We start from the raw sequence: 19,776 nt of genomic DNA, 5'->3' as shown, positions 1-19,776 counted from the left end.
CTTCTCACTTCAAGGAATCCTCTTGGCCTTGGCTGCCCAGAGGAGCCTGGGCCAGGAGGGAGGACTCCAACTGCAGAGATGGGGTGACTGGGCCTGGGGCTGGAGGAAGACTTGGAAGCCAGAGGCCGCTTGGGGGTGGGGGGCCAGGGGAAAGAGATCGAATAGAAGCTTTGGCCCTTCTGATTCTTGCTGGAGATGTCCAGCACCTTCCCCTACACAGGCCTTGCCTCACTCTTCCTTGGGGCCTTCCGGGGCTGGTATAGGGCATTGCTGTAGACTGGATTCCCTGCATTGGAAGGAGGCGGGTATGACACCAAGAGGGGAGAATCACTTAAGAGAGCCTGGCCCTCTCTAGCCCACTTTCTGGAGGCTTTGTCTATGCCTCTGAAAAACATGGGTGTAGTGGCCAGCCTTCCCCATCTATTCCCCTTCTCTGCCTCCCAGCCTCACCCTCGCTCCTCCCAAAAGGGGCAGGTATCAAAGTCAGAAGGGTCTGCGTTCCATCCTTGTCAAGCAGCTGCAGTTCCCGCCTCCGCCGCGCGGGGCGGGGTCGCCAGTGGATGGCGGTGCTCGTGGGAACCGTCCGCCCTCCGAGCGGCTACCTGCGCCGTTCCTTACCTGCGTCTCTGTTCCGGCAGCGGCGGCGGCCCCAGATCCAGACGCCCAGAGCGAAAGCGGCCACGGCCACGGCCCCAGTCACCAGCAGTGCGAAGGAGAGCCCTGGGGAGGCGGTGGTGGTTTGTGGGCTGTCTGACGGGGGGCGGGGCTGGAGGAGGGACACGTGGGCGGAACTCACCTGAGAAGCTCCGGTTCAGCAGCCAGCCATCTGCCGAGAAGAAACCTACGTCTCAGGGGAGCTCACCTTCGAGTCCAGCTTCCTGCACTCCTTCAGGGTAAGAGCCCGTCTACCCCGTGTGGGACCTCAGGGTTCTTGCCCCTGCCATGCTGTGTGAGTTCAGGCAGGGATTTGCTCTGAACCTGTTTCCTCTTTTGAAAAAAGGATACTAATCACTCCTATCTTCCTGGGTTATTGTGAAGTAACTGCGGGATTTTCTCATCATGAGCTCCATCATCCCCACCATGAGCTGCACCACCCTTGTCATGAGCCCCATTGCTGCCGTAATAGGCTCCACCGCTCCCATCACAAGCCTTATCATCCCCACCCTTAGTCCCATCACCCTGAACATGAGCTCCATCATCCTCATTTTGAGCTCCACCATCTTCACCAGGAACTTTACCAACACCACCATGAGCTCCATCATCCTGATCATGGGATCTATCGTCCTCATGGCTCCTGTTTTTTGAGCGTCTACACTGTGTCAATCCCAAGAAAACTGAGCCTCAGAGAGCCTGAGTCACTTGCTTGGAGACACACACACAAGCAACAGCTGGGCCCTGCTTTGAACAAAGGTGTTTCTCCCCTCAGCTCCCCTCTCCCTTCCCTGTTTCAGAAAGAAAGGAAAGGAAAAAAACCAAACCAAAACAAACAAAAACTTACACGGGCCTGAATTTTTGAGTCTTGCTGAATAATCAGTATCATAGAACATAGTAAGTCCTCAGTAAACTTATGTTTACTGAGGGCTTACTATGTCCAGACCCTGCAATAAACTCTTTAGATATAATCACTTTAAATTCACCTAATCCGATGAGGAAAGCACTATTAGCTGAATTTTGATGACTAAGGAAACAGGCACAGAAGGGTCAAGTCACTTGCCCAAGGTCACACAGCAAGTGAATGGCAGAATGGGGATGTGCTTTCAGGTCTGTATAACTGACATGAACCCCAGCCAAAGGCGCCTTCTCCTGTGACTAAGACGAGACCCAGAGCCCCCAAGCCCTTCATCTTGCAGGTTCTAAAGTTGGCAGTGGTCCCAGGGTTCCAAGCAGCTGTTCAGGGATGGGAAAGCCAGCTGTGGGGAGCTGGACCTGTGCCCGCTCACTCTCGCTCCCTCACAGCTGCCAACCACTCACAGCCTGGTGCCTCTGCTACCCTGCCTCTGCTAATTGGTAATTGGCCCCCTCATCACTGGAGGGGTGGGGGGCAGGCGGGACAGCCATAACACACCGCCCCGGAGGCAGGCAGTGGGTGGGTCCTGCCAGCTGGAGACAAATGGGCGTCTCTTGGGCCTGGGATCCCGGGTGGTGCTTCATTCTGCCTGATACGGGCCAGGCATGTGCCCAAGGCCCTCAGGAACTGCTGAGAGAGAGCAGGACCCCATCGGGTCAACCTGGGTCTCCGGCCCTTATGGTTTGGCCTATAATGGGGTGTCATGCAGAGTGGGGGAAATGCATGAGGTGGGCTCTGGAGAAAGCTGGCTGCATCCCCGGCTTGTGTGTGTGGTTGGATGTGTCTTGGCCCTTGCTGGGCCTCAGCTTTATCCTCTGTAAAGTGAGGCAGCTGGCTTAGCTGATCGGGAAAGTGGCTTCCAGCCTTGAGAGTCCATGGCTTTCTTTTTCGTTTATTTGTTTGGCCGCGCCACACGGTTTGCGGGATCTTAGTTCCCCGACTCACCAGGGATCGAACCCGTGCCCCCTGCAGTGGAAGCGTGGAATCCTAACCCCTGGACCCCCGGGGAATTCCCGAGAGTCAGTGGTTTTCAATTCTGGATTCTGGAATTCTAGAATTTTCTGCTCCTACACACTTTGTGATTGCAAAATTCTAAGAGTCTCTCTGGGACTCCCCTGGTGGTCCAGTGGTTAAAATCCATCCTGCAATGCAGGAGACACCAGTTCGATCCCTGTTCAGGGAGCTAGGGTCCCACGGGCCGCAGGGCAACTAAGCCCATGCGCCACAACTAGAGAACCTGAGTGCTGCAACTGGGACTTAACACGGCCAAAATATAAATAAATAAATATTTAGAAAAAAAAATTCTAAGAGTCTCTCTTTTTAAAGTATTTAAGACTGGTTTCCCTGGTGGCACAGTGGTTAAGAATTCACCTGCCAGTGCAGGGGACACAGGTTCGAGCCCTGGTCCGGGAAGATCCCACATGCCGCAGAGCAACTAAGCCCGTGTGCCACAACTACTGAGCCTGCGCTCTAGAGCCTGCGAGCCACAACTAGTGAGCCCTCGAGCCACAACTACTGAAGCCTGCGCACCTAGAGCCCCTGCTCCGCAACAAGAGAAGCCACCACAATGAGAAGCCCACTCACCGCAACGAAGAGTAGCCCCTGCTCAGGGCAACTAGAGAAAGCCTGTGCAAGCAACAAAGACCCAACACAGCCAAAAATAAGTTAATTAATTAATTAATTAATATTAAAAATAAGTAAATAAATAAAGTATTTAAGACTACAACTCTAAGATTCTAGAATCTTCCATTCCTTTATTTCAGTGTTTCTCAACTTTTTTCATTATCACACCCCTAAGTAGACTTTCTAAGAACCTTAATTTGTTCCCCGATGAAATGTTAATACCGCAGACATTCTGTAACTCTGTTTATGGGCTGTCTGCATATAGATGCTTTGTACATAACAAGAGTAAGATTTTCTTTGCTCCCAAGAACAAAGGACTGCCTCCTTAGGAGTGACAGTCCCATGCAGAACATATGCTGTAATTCTCAGAGCTTAGAATTTATGTCCCTAGGATTCTAGAACTGCAAGATTCTATCTTGTGGTTTGAGATTCTGGAATTGTCCTCGGTACAATAGAAATGTGTCCATATGTTGACCAAAAGGCAAGTTCTAGATTGTTCACAGCAGCCTTATTCATAATAGCTAAAACCCAGAATATGCCCAAATGGTCATCAGTAGGAAATTGGAATGATTGGTGGTGATGGAGGCCGCTCTGCAGCAAGGATGAGCCACTGCTCCACACACCAACATGGAGGAATCTTCCAGACATCATGTTGAGTGAAAGATGTCGGAGACAGAATATACTCTGTGAGTCTTTTTAAGTAAAATGTGAAACCAGTTAAAATAGATTTATGCTGTTAGAGGTCAGGATGGTGGGGTGGGCATGAGGATGGCATCTATGAGGAAGCAGATACATGTGTTGAGCATGGTGGTGGGTACCCAAGTGTGTTCAGGTTGTGAGAATCCATTGCTGTGGTTTGTATACAACCCTCCAAAATTCATATGTTGAATCCTAACCCCCAATATGATGGTAACTGGAGGTCGGGGCCTTTGGGAGGTGATTAGATCATGAGGGTAGAGCCTTCATGAATGGGATCAGTGCTCTTATAAAAGGGACCCCAGGGGACTTCCCTGATGGTCCAGTGGTTAAGACTCCATGCTTCCAGTGCAGGGGGCACAAGTTCGATCCCTGGTTGGGGAACTAAAATCCCACATGCCATGCGGCATGCCCCCCCAAAAAAGGACCCCAGAGAGTCCCCCGGCTTCTTCTTCCACGTGAGGACATAGCTAGAAGGTGCAAGCTATGAAACATGAAGAGGGTTCTCACCAGAACAAAACCTTGCTGGTGCTTTGATCTTGGATTTCCAGCCTCCAGAATTCTGAGAAATAAATCTGTGGTTTATAAGCCACCCAGTCTGTAGTGTTTTGTTATAACAGCGGCCAAACAGACTAAGACATCCATTGAGCTGGCCTCTTACAGTGTGTGCATTTCTCTGTTTGTAGGCTGTACTTGAATAGCATGTTTTAGGGGATTGTTTTGAATCAGAATCCAGAATTATATATATTCAACGGGGTTTTTTTTTTTTTTTTTTTTTTTGCGGTACGCGGGCCTCTCACTGTTGTGGCCTCTCCCCTTGCGGAGCACAGGCTCCGGACGTGCAGGCTCCAGACGCGCAGGCTCAGCGGCCATGGCCCACGGGCCCAGTCGCTCCAAGGTATGTGGGATCTTCCTGGACTGGGGCACGAACCCGTGTCCCCTGCATCAGCAGGCAGACTCTCAACCACTGCGCCACCAGGGAAGCCCTCAAGGGTTATTATAATTGTGATATCTTGGAACAGGGCTCAGCAAATACGGCCCATTGCCTATTTTTTTCAATAAAGTTTTATCGGCATCCAGGCCCTCCCTTCCTGTAGGTCTGCCTCTGGTGACTTTCTGGAGTTGTTGCAACAGAGGCTGTCTGGTTTACAAACTTCTTGCATCTGCAGACTTTCTGTTCCTAGGAATCTGATTTGGAGAATTTATGTTTCTAGGAGTTTGAGATTCTACAGTTTTAAGATTTCTAGAAGTTCCAAGTCCCCGGCTTGCCCGCACACGCTCTCATACCTGTCTCCACCAGGAGCTGTGTCCCACTGCCCTGGGCCTCCTCCAAATCAGGGATCTCCACGGTCGCCCAGCACACGTAGAGCCCACTGTCATTGAGGCTCACGTGGTCCAGCTGCAGGGTGAGATTGCTAGGCGGCTGCCAGGAGAGACGGCCCCGAGGCCCACAGACACCCACGGTGAGACTGCCGTTGATGATGTGTGTCTGGCACAAGATGTCACCATCCTTGGTCCATTCGACATGTAGCCGCTCCCAGGCCTGGGCCTGCATCACCTGGCAGGCCAAGGTCACCTGGCTGTCCTGCCTCACCTGCAGCAACTTGGGTGCCTGCTGCACACTCAGGCCTGTGGCTCCTTGCAGGGCTGAGGGACAGAAGAGGTGAGTGAGGCCTTTCTCAGTGTGTGTGACTTACTGCATTAGCCAGCCCACAGGGATGAGGCAGTAAGAGTCTGAAAGCTTGCTGTCTGTGTGATCTTTGCAAGGTTCTTGCTGAGGCTCAATGGCCTCATCTGTGAAATGGGGATAAGTCTCCTGGCACTGGTGAGATTTCAAGGTGGACTGTGTGACGTGTCCGGCTCTCAGCCACACAAATATTGCCTCGCGTGAGCCAGACCCTGTCCTGGCCACTGTGGACACAGACACAGAGGTGACTAAGACAAAAATCCCTACCCTTGTGGAGCTGAGGTTCTGTGGGGAGAGAGAGACACTGGAAGTCGTGAAATGAGAATCCTGATGGAGGGAAGGAAAGGGGAGTGGCAATAGGGGATAAGGATGAAGTGAGAGGATCTACTTATAGAGGATGGTCAGGGAAGGCCTCTCGGAGGAGGTGACATTTGAACAGGGATCTGAATGGTAAGAAGTAGTCAGTCGTGGGAAGGAAGATATGCAGGAAGAGCACTCCAGACAGAGGGAATGGGCCGTGCGAAGGTCCTGGGGCTGGACCGTGCCTGGTAAGTTTCAGGAACAGTGAGGAGGCCCCGTGGCTGGAGAAGAGCTTGCCGGTGAGAGGAAGTGGGATCCAAGAAGTCAGCAGGGGATGGCTTTTTCGAGGCCTGCAGGCCATGGGGGTGGGGTGTGGTGGAGGTACAGAGGTGGGGGCGGGGAAATGGGAGCAGTTTAGTTTTTAACCTAAGTGTGATGGGAAACCAGGGGAGCAGGGAGGAAATGTGGTCCAATTTAAGTTTTAAAAAAATCACCCTGACTGCCATGGTGAGAACAGACTATGACACAGGGAGATCAGGTGAGGCCAGGAAGTGAGGGTCCAGGAGACCAGTGATGTGGGCCGGACCCTGGAAAGAAGTGGTCAGAGTCTGAATACATTTTGAAAGTTGCCCCCAGAAGGACTACAAGAAGAACTGAATTGAGAGAGAGGGAAAGAGGGACAGTGGCAGATTTCCAAGGTTTAACCTGAGGGACTTTGTGAATGGTGGAGGCTTTGGGCCAAGATGGGGGACACCGAGGGAGAAGCAGGGCTGGAGGGGAAAGAAAGAGTTTGCTTTGGGCCATGAGAAGTCTGGGGTGTCTGTTAGACTCCCCTTCAAGTTCCTGGTCTTTGGGGTGCAGTTGTAGCTGACGCTAGAGAGAGGAGATCCAGGTAACAGGCAGAGGGAACAGCAGGTGCAAAGGCCCGGAGGTGGGATCAAGCTTGATGTGCTGGGATAAAAAAAAGAAAAAAGGGGGCTTCCCTGGTGGCACAGTGGTTGAGAGTCCGCCTGCCGATGCAGGGGACACGGGTTTGTGCCCCATTCCAGGAGGACCCCACGTGCCGCGGAGCGACTAGGCCCGTGAGCCATGGCCGCTAGGCCTGCACGTCCGGAGCCTGTGCTCCGCAACGGGGGAGGCCACAACAGTGAGAGGCCCGCGTACCGCAAAAAAAAAAAAGAAAAAAGAAAAAAGGAGAGAAGAGTCAGCAGGCTGGCCACGGGGGAGAGAGGGAATGCAGAGGAGAGAGGAGATGAGAGAGGCCAGCGGAGCCAGGTCACGCAAGACTCGTACGCAGGTCATGGTGTGAATTTTATCCTGCGGGCCCCTCTGAGGATCCTCGCTAGAACCCTCCAACCCTTGTAAAGTTCTGAGTATCAGGGAGAGAGATGGGGCCTATTTGGCAGAGCAGAGAGACTGAGGTTTCGAGGGGCTCTGTATAGGAGGGGCAGGAAGCTGGGGTGATGGGTCGCAACAGGGTGGGGGTAGAGGGGAGGGAGGCCCAAGTACTCACCCCAAAACTGTGCCAGGAGGAGCAGCACCATGCCCAGGGAACCCATTCCTGGCCCATCAGGCTCCCCTCTCCCAGCTGGCATCCTGCCCCCCCCTCCCCCTCCTACGTGACGGACTTCCTGCCACAGAGACATATGTGACACTCCACCCCCACCACAGAAGTATATGTGACACCCGGGCAGCCAGCAGACGTCTGGTGGCCACTGCTGCTTGGGGCTCCACTTCCTGTCACCTCCTGCCTCAGTTTCCCAGAAGTTTTTTTTTTTTTAAATCTGAAAAGCAGTATGCGTATGTGATGGAGATCATGTGAGTGAAAATCCTTCTAAAAGACTATACAGACACACCTAGACTGGGGAGGACACATTGAAGGGCAGGTGAGGCAAGGGGAGGGGAGGGGAGCAGGTGGCAGAGGCCTGAGCAGGGGACAGAATGGCAGAATCCTAGCCTCAGTTATTTTGCCTCCAAGTTGTCTTCCTTTGGGGTTCAGAGGAAGGGATTTCTGCTGATGGCTTTGAGTCCCACGGCAGGTAGGGTGGATCCCCGTCTCCACAGCCTGGGGAGAAGTTTGGGGGCCCAGTCGAGGGGGTTCACAAGCTCTGGACTTTCTCCCAGCCCTGCACGCATCACCCCACAGCCGGCAGTACCCACCCTGGAGGAGGAAGCAGACTCCTAGGCCTCAATGTCTCACCCCCAGCCACAGTGTGACCTCCTTTTTTTCAACGAGAAAGAAGAGGGTCAGTGTTCTTGGCAGAATTGTTCCTGTCAACCACAGGGAGGCCCCTGCGGTGGCGCTCTGCCCACACTTTCCCAGGAAGTGCTTCCCAGCCTCCTCCTAGCCCTATGGATTCTGGGCAGGCAGAGAGGCTTCTGGAGGAGATGTGAGAGCCTGGGGCTTTGTGGGATGCATAGGAGTTCAGTTGTGATTTAGGGAGGGAAAGGCGGCATTGGAAGCTGAACATCCGCTTGGGCAAAAGACTTTGGCTTTTCAGTAAATGTAAGCCGTGAGTAGTTGCAGGGGGCAGATCTCTGGGCCAGGTGGAGGTGGGTTGCAGTGGAATTCCAGTTTGAGTGGCAGCTGAGAAGTTGTGTGGGTGAGAGAGTGGGGAGACTGAGGCACTAGGAGTAGGGTAGGCTCAAGGCCACATGGCAGTCGAGCCCAGGCATCCTGCCTCCCAGTTCCGGACTCTCTCCAGCTCAGACATCATTAGCAATGTCGGCTGGTACGACCCGGGCCCTGTGGGTCTCGGCTCTCGGCGACCGTAGCGCAAGAAGGACTACATTTCCCAGCCTGCCGCGAGGGGCGCGCCTGCGCCCTGCGGCCAGTGATGGAGCGCTGACTGGGGGCGCGGCGGCGGCGGCGGCGGCGGCGGCGGCGGCGGCGAGGGCTCGGCGGGCCATTGGCTACCGGCAGCGGCAAAGGCAGCTTGGGGACTAGAAGAGCGAGTGAGACCCGCGGCCCTGGCCGGGGACGACCTGGGCTGCAGCCATGGAGGACCAGAGGGTAAGACCGGGGCGGGGCGGGGCGGGGCCCGCGGCGGGGGTATACAAGAGGAGGGGACCAGGTGATGCCGCAGCTCCCTCCCCGCCCCCCCGCCCCAGCTGCTCTGCGGACGAAGCCCCACCCCCACCGCAACCGCGCCCGGATCTAGCCCCGATTCTAGACTCAGCCCCCTCACTCTCGCCACGACCCCACATCATCTTGGCCTGGGTTCGGGCACATCCCCTCCATGTCCCCCTCGCCCTCCCAGTACCCCGGACCCAGCCTTGATTCCATCCCCCACGCCTTCCACCCGGATTGCGGACCAGGTGTCCCGGCCCCCGCCCCGCCCCTCCTCGGAGGACGCCCCGCCAGCTCAGCACTGGTGACCCCATCCATCCCGCGCCCCCAGGAAAAGCACCCGTCGGAGGCCTGGGTTAGGGATACAGGCCCCAGCAGCATCCCCCCACGCGGCCTCCTTCCCTCCCGCATCCCCTCTTCCAGGCCTCCTTGCCTTTCTCCACTTACCTGGTCTCTCTAATCCTTCCTCAGGTACCTCCTTTCTCCTTGCTAATCCCTTTTCCCAGCGTATCCCCTTCCCCAGATGAGCCCATGTGCTGCAGGCCTCCTTTTCCTCTGGGGTTTCTTTCCCCAAGCTAGCCCCTCACCCTGGATCATGCCCTGCCCTCAGGATATAGGTACCTGGTTGAAGGCTTTGCGCTCAGGCAGACCTAACTGGGGCCCAGGGTCTGTCCCTTCCTGAGAAGCTCTCTCAGAGCCTCAGTTTCCTCCCCTGTGAAATGGGCACGCACAGGGTGCCTAATGCCTGCCTGTTTCCTGAGGGTTGTAGGGCCACAGCTCCGCCCAGGGCCTGCTGTTGGTGGATGCCCAAGCTCATTGGCACAGTGGCCCCCGCATGCCCTCCCTGGATGCCTGGAGGACAGAATGGGGGGCCTCAAGTCGGGGAGCCCGGCCAGGCTGAGGGGCTTACCTGTGCACGCGCTTCCCTGGGGGCAGGAGGCTCTGCGGAAGATCATCACGACACTGGCTGTGAAAAATGAAGAGATTCAGAGTTTCATTTACTCCCTCAAGCAGATGCTGTTGAACGTGGAGGTGAGGAAGTCACCCCCAAGGAGGGAGGGAGGGGCAGCCATACGAGCTAATCTGCTGATGTCCATGGGACTCGTGGGCCTGGCTGCCACGGCCAGGCCTGTTTCCTCACCTGAGCACCGGCTTTGACAATCCTAGCCGTTCTGACCATGCAATGTCTCTCCAAGGCGAACTCGGCCAAGGTGCAGGAGGACCTGGAAGCCGAGTTCCAGTCCCTCTTCTCCCTCCTGGAGGAGCTGAAGGAGGGCATGCTCATGAAGATAAAGCAGGACCGTGCCAGCCGCGCCTATGAGCTGCAGGTGTGTGTGTGTGTGGTGGGCGGGTCGGGGGAGGGTGCTCTCCTGGACCCCCGCCCAGACGCCATCCCCCATCTCACCCCTCGCACTCAGCAGAGCCCAGCTGACCTTAGCATCTTCCTCCAAACCTGCTCCTCCTCCTGTGCCCCTTCCCAGAGATGTCCCCAAGTGTCCCCGGTGTCCAGAGCCAGACCCTCTAGTGGTGTCGGACACACCTCCTCTTTTTCCTGGGGTCTTCCCAGCCTCCTCCCTGGCCATGATCTATTAATGTCCCACCCACCTGCTCTCCTTCTTAATCCCCTCTCCCATCCACCCCTCCTCTCCACTGCTGCAGCCCCACCCGTACATCTGGCTATTCCTCCCCACCTGTCCTCACCCAGCGCTTCCAATTTCTCAGCCCTTCCCACTGGTGCCCCAGATCTGAGGGCATCACCCCTTGCCAAACACCCCCTGTGAGTCTCCTGAGGTCTCAGATTCCAAGCTGGGGTCGCTGGAGCTGTACCAGAACCTCCTGGGCAACCTCCTAACACCCCAGATTCCCATCCCTGGGGGATGTGGAGCCCTGGGCTTAGATGTGGCCTGGGCATGTGCATTTCTAAGGAAGGGATCCCCAGGTGGTTCTGATGCCCTGCTCGCAGAGGGCCAGCCTCCCTCTCCCATCTGCAGTTGGAGAAGGGCATGGTACCCTGGATCCCGAAGGCAGTGGGGAGCCCTGGGAGGGCTTGAGGCAGTGGAGTAAGGTGTCTCTTCTCTCGGTGTCATGGCACCTGCAGAACCAGCTGGCTGCCTGCACGCGAGCCCTGGAGAGCTCTGAGGAGCTTCTGGAGACGGCCAACCAAACCCTGCAGGCCACGGACCGCGAGGACTTTCCTCAGGTAGGTGCCTCGGAAGCCAGACTGGTAGGGCTGCCAGATAAAATACAGGACCCCCAGATACATTTGCATTTCAGATCAACTACGAGGAATTTTTTAGTATAAGTATGGCCCATGCAATATTTAGTCTAAGTACATCCCAAAGATCACATGGGACATATGCTAAAAAAAACAATTCTTCATGGTTGATCTGAAATTCAAATTTAAGAACAAATAAATTTTTTAGTATATCTCATGCAAATGTTTAGTATAAATATTTCCCAAGTGTTGCATGGGACATATTTACACAAAAATACATATTCATTCTTTATCTGAAATTCAGATTTAACAACGAATAATTTTTTAGTCATATGTCACGTGCGATATTTAGTATAAGTGTGTCTGAAATATTGGATGGGACCTACTTATACTAGAAGATCATTTCCTGTTTATCTGAAATGCAAACTTGACTGGGCATCCTATAAAATTTTTATTTGCTAAATCAGCCAACTGTATGTACTGGGTACTAGGCAGGAGGTGGAGGTGGGAGCCTGTCTTCGCCCCCATCCCTTCGGGGCACAGCCAAGGTTTTCTGCCCCAGTGTTGGGGCACTTTGCCACATAGATGCCTGGCTGGGCCTCAGTCTTCCTATCTGTATCCTGGCTTTCTGATTCAGTCAACACAATTCTTTGGATTTTATTCTGTCCCTCTTTCTAGGCTGCCAAGCAAATCAAAGATGGGTAAGATGCTGGGACCTGGCTCCCACCCCATTGCCCCACCCCTGTTGTGAAGGTGGGAATGCCCAGGTGAGGGTCCCTTGGCCCAGAGCACTGGACAGGAACAAGGGGGAGGGGGTCCCCTACACACACCTCGGAGGACTAGGCCTGGGCGTCCACCTCCTTCCCTGCAGTGTGACAATGGCCCCTGCCTTCCGGCTGTCACTGAAAGCCAAGGTCAGCGACAACATGAGTCACCTCATGGTGGACTTTGCCCAGGAGCGGAGGATGCTACAGGCACTCACGTTCCTGCCTGGTGAGAGGGGAACTTGCTGGAGGGCCAAGATTTCAGGGAAATGGCCCGGGAGTCTGGGGGGCCCTGAGATAAGGCCTAGAGTAGGGCTGACAGCCGTTTGTGGAAACCCCAGGAGGCCCCGCCCTGGGGTGGAGCCCTGAGAATTCCCACCCCCAGTGGGTGGAGCCATGAGGAAGACCCACCCTGTGGCAGAGCCCTGAAGAAGCCCCACCCACCAGGGGTGGAGTCCCATGGAGGCCACACCCCCAATTGGTAGTGTTCTGGAAATGTTCTACATCTAAATGGTGGAATCCAGAGAAGGCCCAGTCATTTGTTGGCTAAACCCTGAGAAAGCTCTTCCCTACCCTCCACCCTTTGAGGACGTTCCACCCCCAGGCCCCACAACCCAGAGGGGCCCCGCCCCTAATCCTGGGATCTGGAGGATGCCCCGCCCCCAAGAAGGTCTATTATGTGGGCGGGGTTACGGCAAGGCCCACCCCTGCAGGCACAGCACCCTGACACCCCTCTCTGCTCTGTCCTGGGCAGTGCCTAGCGCCCCTGTGATCGACCTGGCCGAGTCCCTGGTGGCCGACAACTGTGTAACCTTGGTGTGGCGCATGCCGGACGAGGACAACAAGATTGACCACTATGTGCTGGAGTATCGGCGGACCAACTTTGAGGGCCCACCCCGCCTCAAGGAGGACCAGCCCTGGATGGTCATCGAGGGCATCCAGCAGACAGAATACACCCTGACCGGTAAGGGCAGCTCACCCTTCCCCATCAGTCAACCTGGGGCTCATGGAGGATCCTCGAGGCACGTGGGGTGTGAGAGCAGCCGGGCTGGACTGATGGGGAGCAGCAGAAATAACAATAATGAAAACGATACTGGTGACAGCCACTGTACCATGTGCTGAGGGCTTACTATGTGCTAAGCATTTTACCACATGTAATGGGCATGCTTATCATCACCATTTTACAGATGAAGGAACTGAGTGAGGTACGGTACGGGGCGAGAGGGCCTCCTCCATCCCTGTCTTATCTCTATGATCCAGCATTCGTTCATTCATTTATTCATTCATTTTGACTTAATGCCTACAGGGTACCAAGCACCATCCTTGGAGTAGTGGGGGAGCAAAGTGGGTGAAAATCCCTCCTCTGGTGGACTGGTGTTTCGGGGGCTACCCTCCCAGGATTTGGGGATTTCCTTGGCAGTTATAAGAGAGCAGAAAGCCTGGGGGAATCCATCCAGCTGGTAGGGGAGGGTCTGAAGGAAGATAAAATTAGGGGTCCCTAATGAGTTAAGAAGCCATCCTGAGCCAAGGGAAACCCTCAGGGGCAGGGAGAGTCTTGCTGACAAGATAACTATCACCAGGGCTCTTGGGCTGTAATCAGCCTGCTCCGTATCTGTAATCAGCATGCATGGTTAATAATGATCATGCTAATTGTAGGAAAGAAAAGCCAGCAACCTGCAAGAGGGCCTGAGAAACTCTTGGCTTATCCTTTGCATGGGAATCAAAATAAACACATCCCATTTTTTTCCCCAAATCTTTTTTTATTGTGGTAAAATACACGTAACATAAAATTCACCATCTTAACCATTCTTAAGTAAACAGATCAGCTTTTCAGTGCGTTCACGATGTGGTGCTACCATCCTCCTGACCAACCATCTCCAGAACTTTTCATCTTGCAAAACTGAAACTCTGTCCCCATTAGCTTTTTTTTTTTTTTTTTTGCGGTACACGGGCCTCTCACTGTTGTGGCCTCTCCCGCTGCGGAGCACAGGCTCCGGATGCGCAGGCTCAGTGGCCATGGCTCACGGGCCCAGCCGCTCGGCGGCATGTGGGATCTTCCCGGACCGGGGCACGAACCCGTGTCCCCTGCATCGGCAGGCGGACTCTCAACCACTGCGCCACCAGGGAAGCCCCCCATTAGCTTTGTTTGTTTGTTTGTTTTAACTTTTTGGCCGCACCACACGGCTTGCAGGATCCTAGTTCCCTGACCAGGGATCGAACCCGCACCCTCATCAGTGAAAGCTGAGTCCTAACCACTGGACCACCAGTGAAGTCCCCCTGTCCCCATTAGCCACTAACTCCCATTCCCCTCCCCGCAGCCCCTGGCACCCACCATTCTACTTCCAGTCCTTATGATTGTTACTACTCTAAGTACCTAATATAGGTGGAATCACACAGTATGTCTGGCTTATGTCACTGAGCATCATGTCCTCAAGGTTCACCCACGTGGTACCCTGTGTCAGAATGTCCTTCCTTTTTTAAGGCTGAATGATAGTCCCTTGTGTGGCTATACCCAGCTTTCTCTAGTAGTGGCAGCTTACATAACTAGAACTCAATACCAGAACAAGAAAGCTGACACGGGTACATTCTGCAGTGTTGATTCACTTTTCACCAGTTTTACACGCACTCATTCTTGTGTGCCTGTGTAATCCCATGTGCAATTTTATCCCATGTGTAAATTTGTGTAATCACCACCATCATCAAGGTGTAGATCTTCTCCATCACAGGCTTCTGGATGCATCCTCTTTACCTCTCTGGCCTTTTCCAAAATCCAGAGGGCAGGAACTTGAATCCCTCAAAAGACCTGCTATATTCAAGATAATGATGAATTCGCTCACCTATGTAAATAACCTATGTGGTTATTTGCAGTCCACCTACTCTCGTTGATTGTTTGGAAGACAGGAAGGTTTTGGTTAAGAGTTTATAACTTACATTCCTTGACCCGTCTCATCCTCATGTGAACCCTGCTCAGTGTTGGGGATATGATTGTTGGGTTGCAGAGTAGGAAACTGAGGCACGCGCTGTCAAAAGTCAGATGGGTTCGTGATTCTGAAACCAAGCCTCCTGGGTGGTAGGTAGTCTTAGCTCTGGGGCAGTAGATGGCGCTGCTGAGCAAACCACCTTACTCTCAGAAAAGGGGCTCCAAGGAAGGGTGAGGCAGTCTGGGTGGGCACCTGGAGGAGGTTAACAGCCAGGCTGAGGCCCAAAAGAGAAGGGGGGTAGAACAGACTTCCAGGCAGAAGAACAGCCTGATCAAGGGCTCAGAGGCCAGAACACTGAGCCTTTGTGCCTGGAACTAGTTAAGTTTGCAGAGGGAACAACTGTAGGGAGAGGGGAGAGGAGGAACGGGGACTTTACCCTGAGGGCAAGGGGATCTATGGGAGATTTCAGAGCAGGGGGTACTAAGTGTTGTTTGGGATGCCCAGAGAATGGGCACCCTGTGAGGAATGCCCAGGAGGCAGCTGGACATGTGGTCTGAGCTAAAGGTTGGGCTGTGAGTGCTGTGGGTGGAGAGGTGGTGTCTGAAGGGTGAGAAGGGGACAGCAGAGTGAGGTGAGCAGGGGTTCCAGACTGAGGCACCCATACATTTGAGGGTATGGAGGAGCCTGCAAAGAAGACCAAGGGGGAGCAATCAGAGGGGGCAGCCAGGAGAGGGCAATGCCATGGCTGCCAAGGAAAGATAATGTTCCATGAAGGAAGGAGTGGTCAGCCAGGAGATCCTGAAAGATGAGGATTAACAAGGCCAAAGGAAGGAGAGGGAGTGAGGCAGCCGAGAAGGGGGGTGTGGACAGCTCTCCAAAGAGGTTTTGCTTGAGGGAGAAGACAGCTTGATGGTTGCTTTTATTTTGTAAGATTAGAAGAAATTAATAATATTTTTTTAAAAGTATAGAAATGGAGGGTAGGATATATTCTAGTAGTATGGAAAGTCTTTAAGGAACCAGGCATGGCTAGATCCAGGGGTTCCAGCAAATGACTCGCTCAGCTCCGTTCCTGGCACTCGTTGGCTCTAGGGCCTGCATTCTCAAGGAGGCTTGCTGACGTGCTGGGAAATTTTCTCAAAAGGGGCTTCCTCCTAGCTGGCCAGCCCAGAGGAAAGACAGAATCTGCTCGTTATAATACTAGAGTCCTAGGGCAGATTCTGATTGGCTAGTTTGGGTCATGTGCCTATCCCTGGACCAATTGGTGTGACTGAGCCATAAAGCATCCTGATTGGCCAGTCTGGGTTGTGGGCAGAACCAAGTGATATCCCACAGGTGAATGAGGGCAAGGATGGTTTCTCAGGGATGTCATTTATAAGATACTCCTTAGAATGAAGGGTGGTGGGATTACTGTGGGACACAGGGGCCTCTAATCTATTGCTCAAAGTGTACACAATGTTGATTCCTCTGTTGTCTCGTAGGTCTCAAGTTTGACATGAAATACATGAATTTCCGTGTGAAGGCCTGTAATAAGGCAGTTTCAGGCGAGTTCTCTGAGCCAGTGACCCTGGAGACACCAGGTGACTGGCTCCCACCCCTGCCCTGGCTGAGACAGCATAACCCCTTACTCCCAGGGCCCCAGGGACTGGTGTCTGAGGAGAATCTTCTAAGTGGGATTCTATGACCCTTTTTGCCATGGTTGCCAGGAAGCTCAGTGCTCGGTCCACAGTAGCTTCCTTAGCCTGAGTGTCTGGTATAAACTTCGTATTGTTCTTTGCATTTGAAGTTGATCCCATTATACCTGGATGGTTTGTAGACACACATACACACACACACACACACACACTCTCTCTCTCTCTCTCTCTCTCTCTCTCTCTCTGTCTTACAAAAAATGGCTAAGCACGCTATAGAATTGGGAATGGGATATCAGTACTGAAGACAGATTTGTTAGCCTCCCACAGTGACACTTTTGAATGTCTTGATAGGAAGTCCTTCTGCAATCTTGCTTAACTCTGTCATGCTGTAGCCCAGCCCCTTTCCGGGGATTAATCCCCAGTGGAAGCACAGGGCAGCACAGTAGTTTGAAAATGGCTTCAGACCTGGGATACCTTTAGGCAACAAGCCCTTGGTCTTCACTCCTCTGGCTACATGTTCTGCCCTCTCCACTCTTCCCCATCTTGTCTCTTGGTGTCTTTCTGCCTGTTGTCTCTGTATCTGTCTGTCTCTGAATCTTTGTCCGTTGGTCTCTTTTGCTCTCTCTCTGTCTTAGTCTCTGTTTCTTTGTGTTTTTCTGTTCTCTGTCCCTGTCATGGTCTGTCTTGGTCACTGTCTGTCTCTCTCTGTGCCTCCGGGTTTCCCCATCTCTGTGACTCCCACGTCTGCCTGGCCCCAGCGTTCATGTTCCGCCTGGATGCATCCACATCCCACCAGAACCTGCGGGTGGATGATCTCTCCGTGGAGTGGGACGCCATGGGCGGGAAGGTGCAGGATATCAAAGCTCGCGAGAAAGATGGCAAGGGGCGGACGGCGTCTCCCGTCAACTCCCCAGCCAGGTAGCCTGCCCTCTCCCCTCCCTGAGTCTCTGGTGGAGGAGATCAAGCTGGACATGGACACACAAAGCCCAGTGTGCTCAAGGCTGGGGTGGAGGGAGGGATGTGGAGCTGGGGGACCCAAAGAGTGAATGAAGGGAGAGGAGACTTTGACGGTTGAATAGGAGTTTTCCAGATGAGGAAGGGCACTGGTGTGTTCTGACATGAGAGGCCCTGTGTATGAAAAGAACCACAGACAGTCAAGGAATGATGAAAAGTTCCTGGTGGCTGGGGTGGACCAGGGAAGCCCTCCGATGGGAGAGGTGAGTTCTGAATTGAGACTTCCCCTTCCCTGTCGCCCACAGAGGTACTCCATCTCCCAAGAGGATGCCCTCAGGTCGTGGGGGACGGGATCGCTTCACAGCTGAGTCCTACACGGTGCTGGGTAAGGAGGAGGGAAGATGGGAGGAGAGAGGAGAACTCTGGGCAGGACCCTGATGGGGGGTGGTGGGAGAGAATTCCTTTGGCTGGGGAAACTGAGGCAGCTATCAACAAAGCTTCTGTGGGAATGGTCCCAATAATGTGTTATTGTGACACTGGAGGAATGGGAAGATTTGGGGCTGAGGGATTATTGGGGGGAATCAGAGCTTATGGATGCTCTGGACTGGGGAGTGGCTGGGCAGGACCTTGAGAGGGGATTTCCTGGGGTCTGTGGAGTAGCTGAGACTCAGGGAGTAGCTGAGCCTCGGGGAGTAGCTGGAAAGAACAGTTGCCTGTGGAGCAGGCAGGTTTGTGGAGGAGCTGAAGCAAGACGGGGGCTCGGGGAAGTGGCTTAGGGTGAGTGGAGGAGCCAGAGAGAGTCGCTGAGTCTGAGAAGTGGAGAGAATGGCTAGGATGAGAGGAGCGGTTAGCACCACAGGACTGATTGGATCCTGTGAAGGAGAAGCTGGAGTCCGAGGAGGACCTGGAGTTCAGGGGAATCACCACTGTCCAGAAAAAAAGCTTGAAAAAGAAGCCAGGGTAAATGAGGAGGCCAATGTGGTCTGTACTTTGTGGCAGGTGGCGGCGAGGAGGGCATATATTTAAGGAGTAGCTGGTTTCTGGGAATGAGTGAGGAGAAAAGCTACCATCTGGTGGGGCAGGAGTGTGCGGAGAAGCTGCAGCTCAGGAGTAGCTGGATCGGGGAGTAGCTGAGGCGGCAAGAATCTGGATCTGGGGTCTGGGGAGGATGTGGACTCAGGGAGTAGCTGAGATCTAGTTGAGGCCTGGAGAAGATCCGGACTTAACGAATACCTAGGGACGCCTGGAGTATCTGGAAGGAACAGCTGAGGACCAAGCAGTATCTGGAGGGAATAGCTGGGCTCTGGTTGCCCCTTTGTGAAAGGGTACCTGGGACCCGATTCTACCCAGTCCCCCCTGTCCGCTCCGCCCCACAGGGGACACGCTGATTGACGGCGGGGAGCATTACTGGGAGGTGCGCTATGAGCCGGACAGCAAGGCTTTTGGCTTGGGGGTGGCCTACCGCAGCCTGGGCCGCTTCGAGCAGCTGGGCAAGACAGCCGCGTCCTGGTGCCTGTACGTCAACAACTGGCTGCAGGTCAGCTTCACTGCCAAGCACGCCAACAAGGCCAAGGTGCTGGACACCCCCGTGCCCGACTGCCTGGGCGTGCACTGCGACTTCCACCAAGGTGACCCCGAGCCCCCGCTGACCTCTCCGGCCACCCCTGTCCGCCGTCTCTCTGCCCAAACCCCTCTTACCGGTCCCCCTGTCCCTCTTGCCCTCCACCCCAGGCCTCCTGTCCTTCTACAACGCCCGCACCAAACAGCTGCTGCACACCTTCAAGGCCAAGTTCACACAGCCACTGCTGCCGGCTTTCACGGTGAGGCCTCCTCCGCGGCCCAGGGGTAAGAGCGGGTGTGGCGTGAGGGCTGGCTTCACTACTGAGCCTCTCTGTGTCCCCCCCGACGCCGTGCCCCAGGTGTGGTGCGGCAGCTTCCACGTGACGGCAGGCCTGCAGGTCCCCAGCTCTGTGCACTGCCTGCAGAAGCGGGGCAGCGCTACCAGCAGCTCCAACACCAGCCTCACCTAGGCCTCGGGACGGCCCCTCAGCCGGGCTGATTTCGGGGGGGGCGCCTCCAGGCCTCGGCTGTTTCGGCTGGGCACCCTCCTGTCACTTGCTGCTTGGAGCCTTAACTCCTGATGGGGGTCACCAGTGGGGAGCGGGCACGGGGGCGGGCCCTCCTCCCCACCTCACCTCCTAATAAAGGTCAAACACTGGCCAGGCGGTGCTGCGGGTATTATTTTCAGGGCTGGGTGGCACTGGGTGTGCCTGGCCCTCTCTGGACCTCAGCTTTCTTGGCTGTAAAGTGGGCTTTTCTTGGGAATTGCCTGGCAGTCCAGTGGTCAG

At 54.4% G+C, this 19,776-nt stretch overlaps 2 protein-coding genes across 5 annotated transcripts; one reads left to right on the top strand and one right to left on the bottom strand.

Moving 5' to 3' along the window:
* Positions 1-212: 212 nt before the first annotated feature.
* TMIGD2 (transmembrane and immunoglobulin domain containing 2) lies at positions 213-10,040 on the bottom strand. The gene is made up of 6 exons (XM_060094546.1): positions 10,019-10,040; positions 9,854-9,910; positions 5,174-5,533; positions 797-826; positions 619-720; positions 213-286 (listed from the first exon to the last, which is right to left on the bottom strand). The coding sequence occupies exons 1-6, from the start codon at positions 10,038-10,040 to the stop codon at positions 213-215; spliced, it is 645 nt and encodes a 214-aa protein (XP_059950529.1).
* On the top strand, positions 8,771-19,632 carry FSD1 (fibronectin type III and SPRY domain containing 1). 4 transcript variants are annotated; one of them, XM_060094543.1, is made up of 13 exons: positions 8,771-8,886; positions 9,880-9,975; positions 10,140-10,271; positions 11,042-11,143; positions 11,837-11,859; positions 12,030-12,151; positions 12,677-12,886; positions 16,322-16,420; positions 17,233-17,392; positions 17,734-17,813; positions 18,805-19,056; positions 19,160-19,248; positions 19,348-19,632. In XM_060094543.1, exons 1-13 carry the CDS (start codon positions 8,872-8,874, stop codon positions 19,456-19,458), a joined length of 1,491 nt encoding a protein of 496 aa, XP_059950526.1. In that variant the 5' UTR covers positions 8,771-8,871; the 3' UTR covers positions 19,459-19,632. The 4 variants fall into 4 exon arrangements, with proteins under 4 accessions (XP_059950526.1, XP_059950525.1, XP_059950524.1 ...); XM_060094542.1 differs by having other exon boundaries at positions 19,160-19,632; XM_060094541.1 differs by having other exon boundaries at positions 18,805-19,248.
* The last annotated feature ends 144 nt before the right edge of the window (positions 19,633-19,776 follow it).

Source organism: Mesoplodon densirostris, chromosome 3 (genome assembly GCF_025265405.1).
Source record: "Mesoplodon densirostris isolate mMesDen1 chromosome 3, mMesDen1 primary haplotype, whole genome shotgun sequence".
Classification (NCBI taxonomy): Eukaryota; Metazoa; Chordata; class Mammalia; order Artiodactyla; family Ziphiidae; genus Mesoplodon; species Mesoplodon densirostris.
This window is presented reverse-complemented; position numbering and strand designations above follow the sequence as displayed.

What these genes read in the sequence shown, in the direction of transcription:
- FSD1 (XM_060094541.1), top strand. An exon ending in AGATGCTGTTGAACGTGGAG is followed by an intron (nt 9,976 to 10,139) that starts GTGAGGAAGTCA and finishes TGTCTCTCCAAG; the next exon opens with GCGAACTCGGCCAAGGTGCA. An exon ending in CACTGCTGCCGGCTTTCACG is followed by an intron (nt 19,249 to 19,347) that starts GTGAGGCCTCCT and finishes GCCGTGCCCCAG; the next exon opens with GTGTGGTGCGGCAGCTTCCA.
- TMIGD2 (XM_060094546.1), bottom strand. Translation starts at nt 10,040, where the DNA reads ATGGACATCAGCAGATTAGCTC. An exon ending in CCAGGGAAGCGCGTGCACAG is followed by an intron (nt 5,534 to 9,853) that starts GTAAGCCCCTCA and finishes TCTGTCCCTCAG; the next exon opens with CCCTGCAAGGAGCCACAGGC. An exon ending in ACAGCTCCTGGTGGAGACAG is followed by an intron (nt 827 to 5,173) that starts GTATGAGAGCGT and finishes TCTTCTCGGCAG; the next exon opens with ATGGCTGGCTGCTGAACCGG.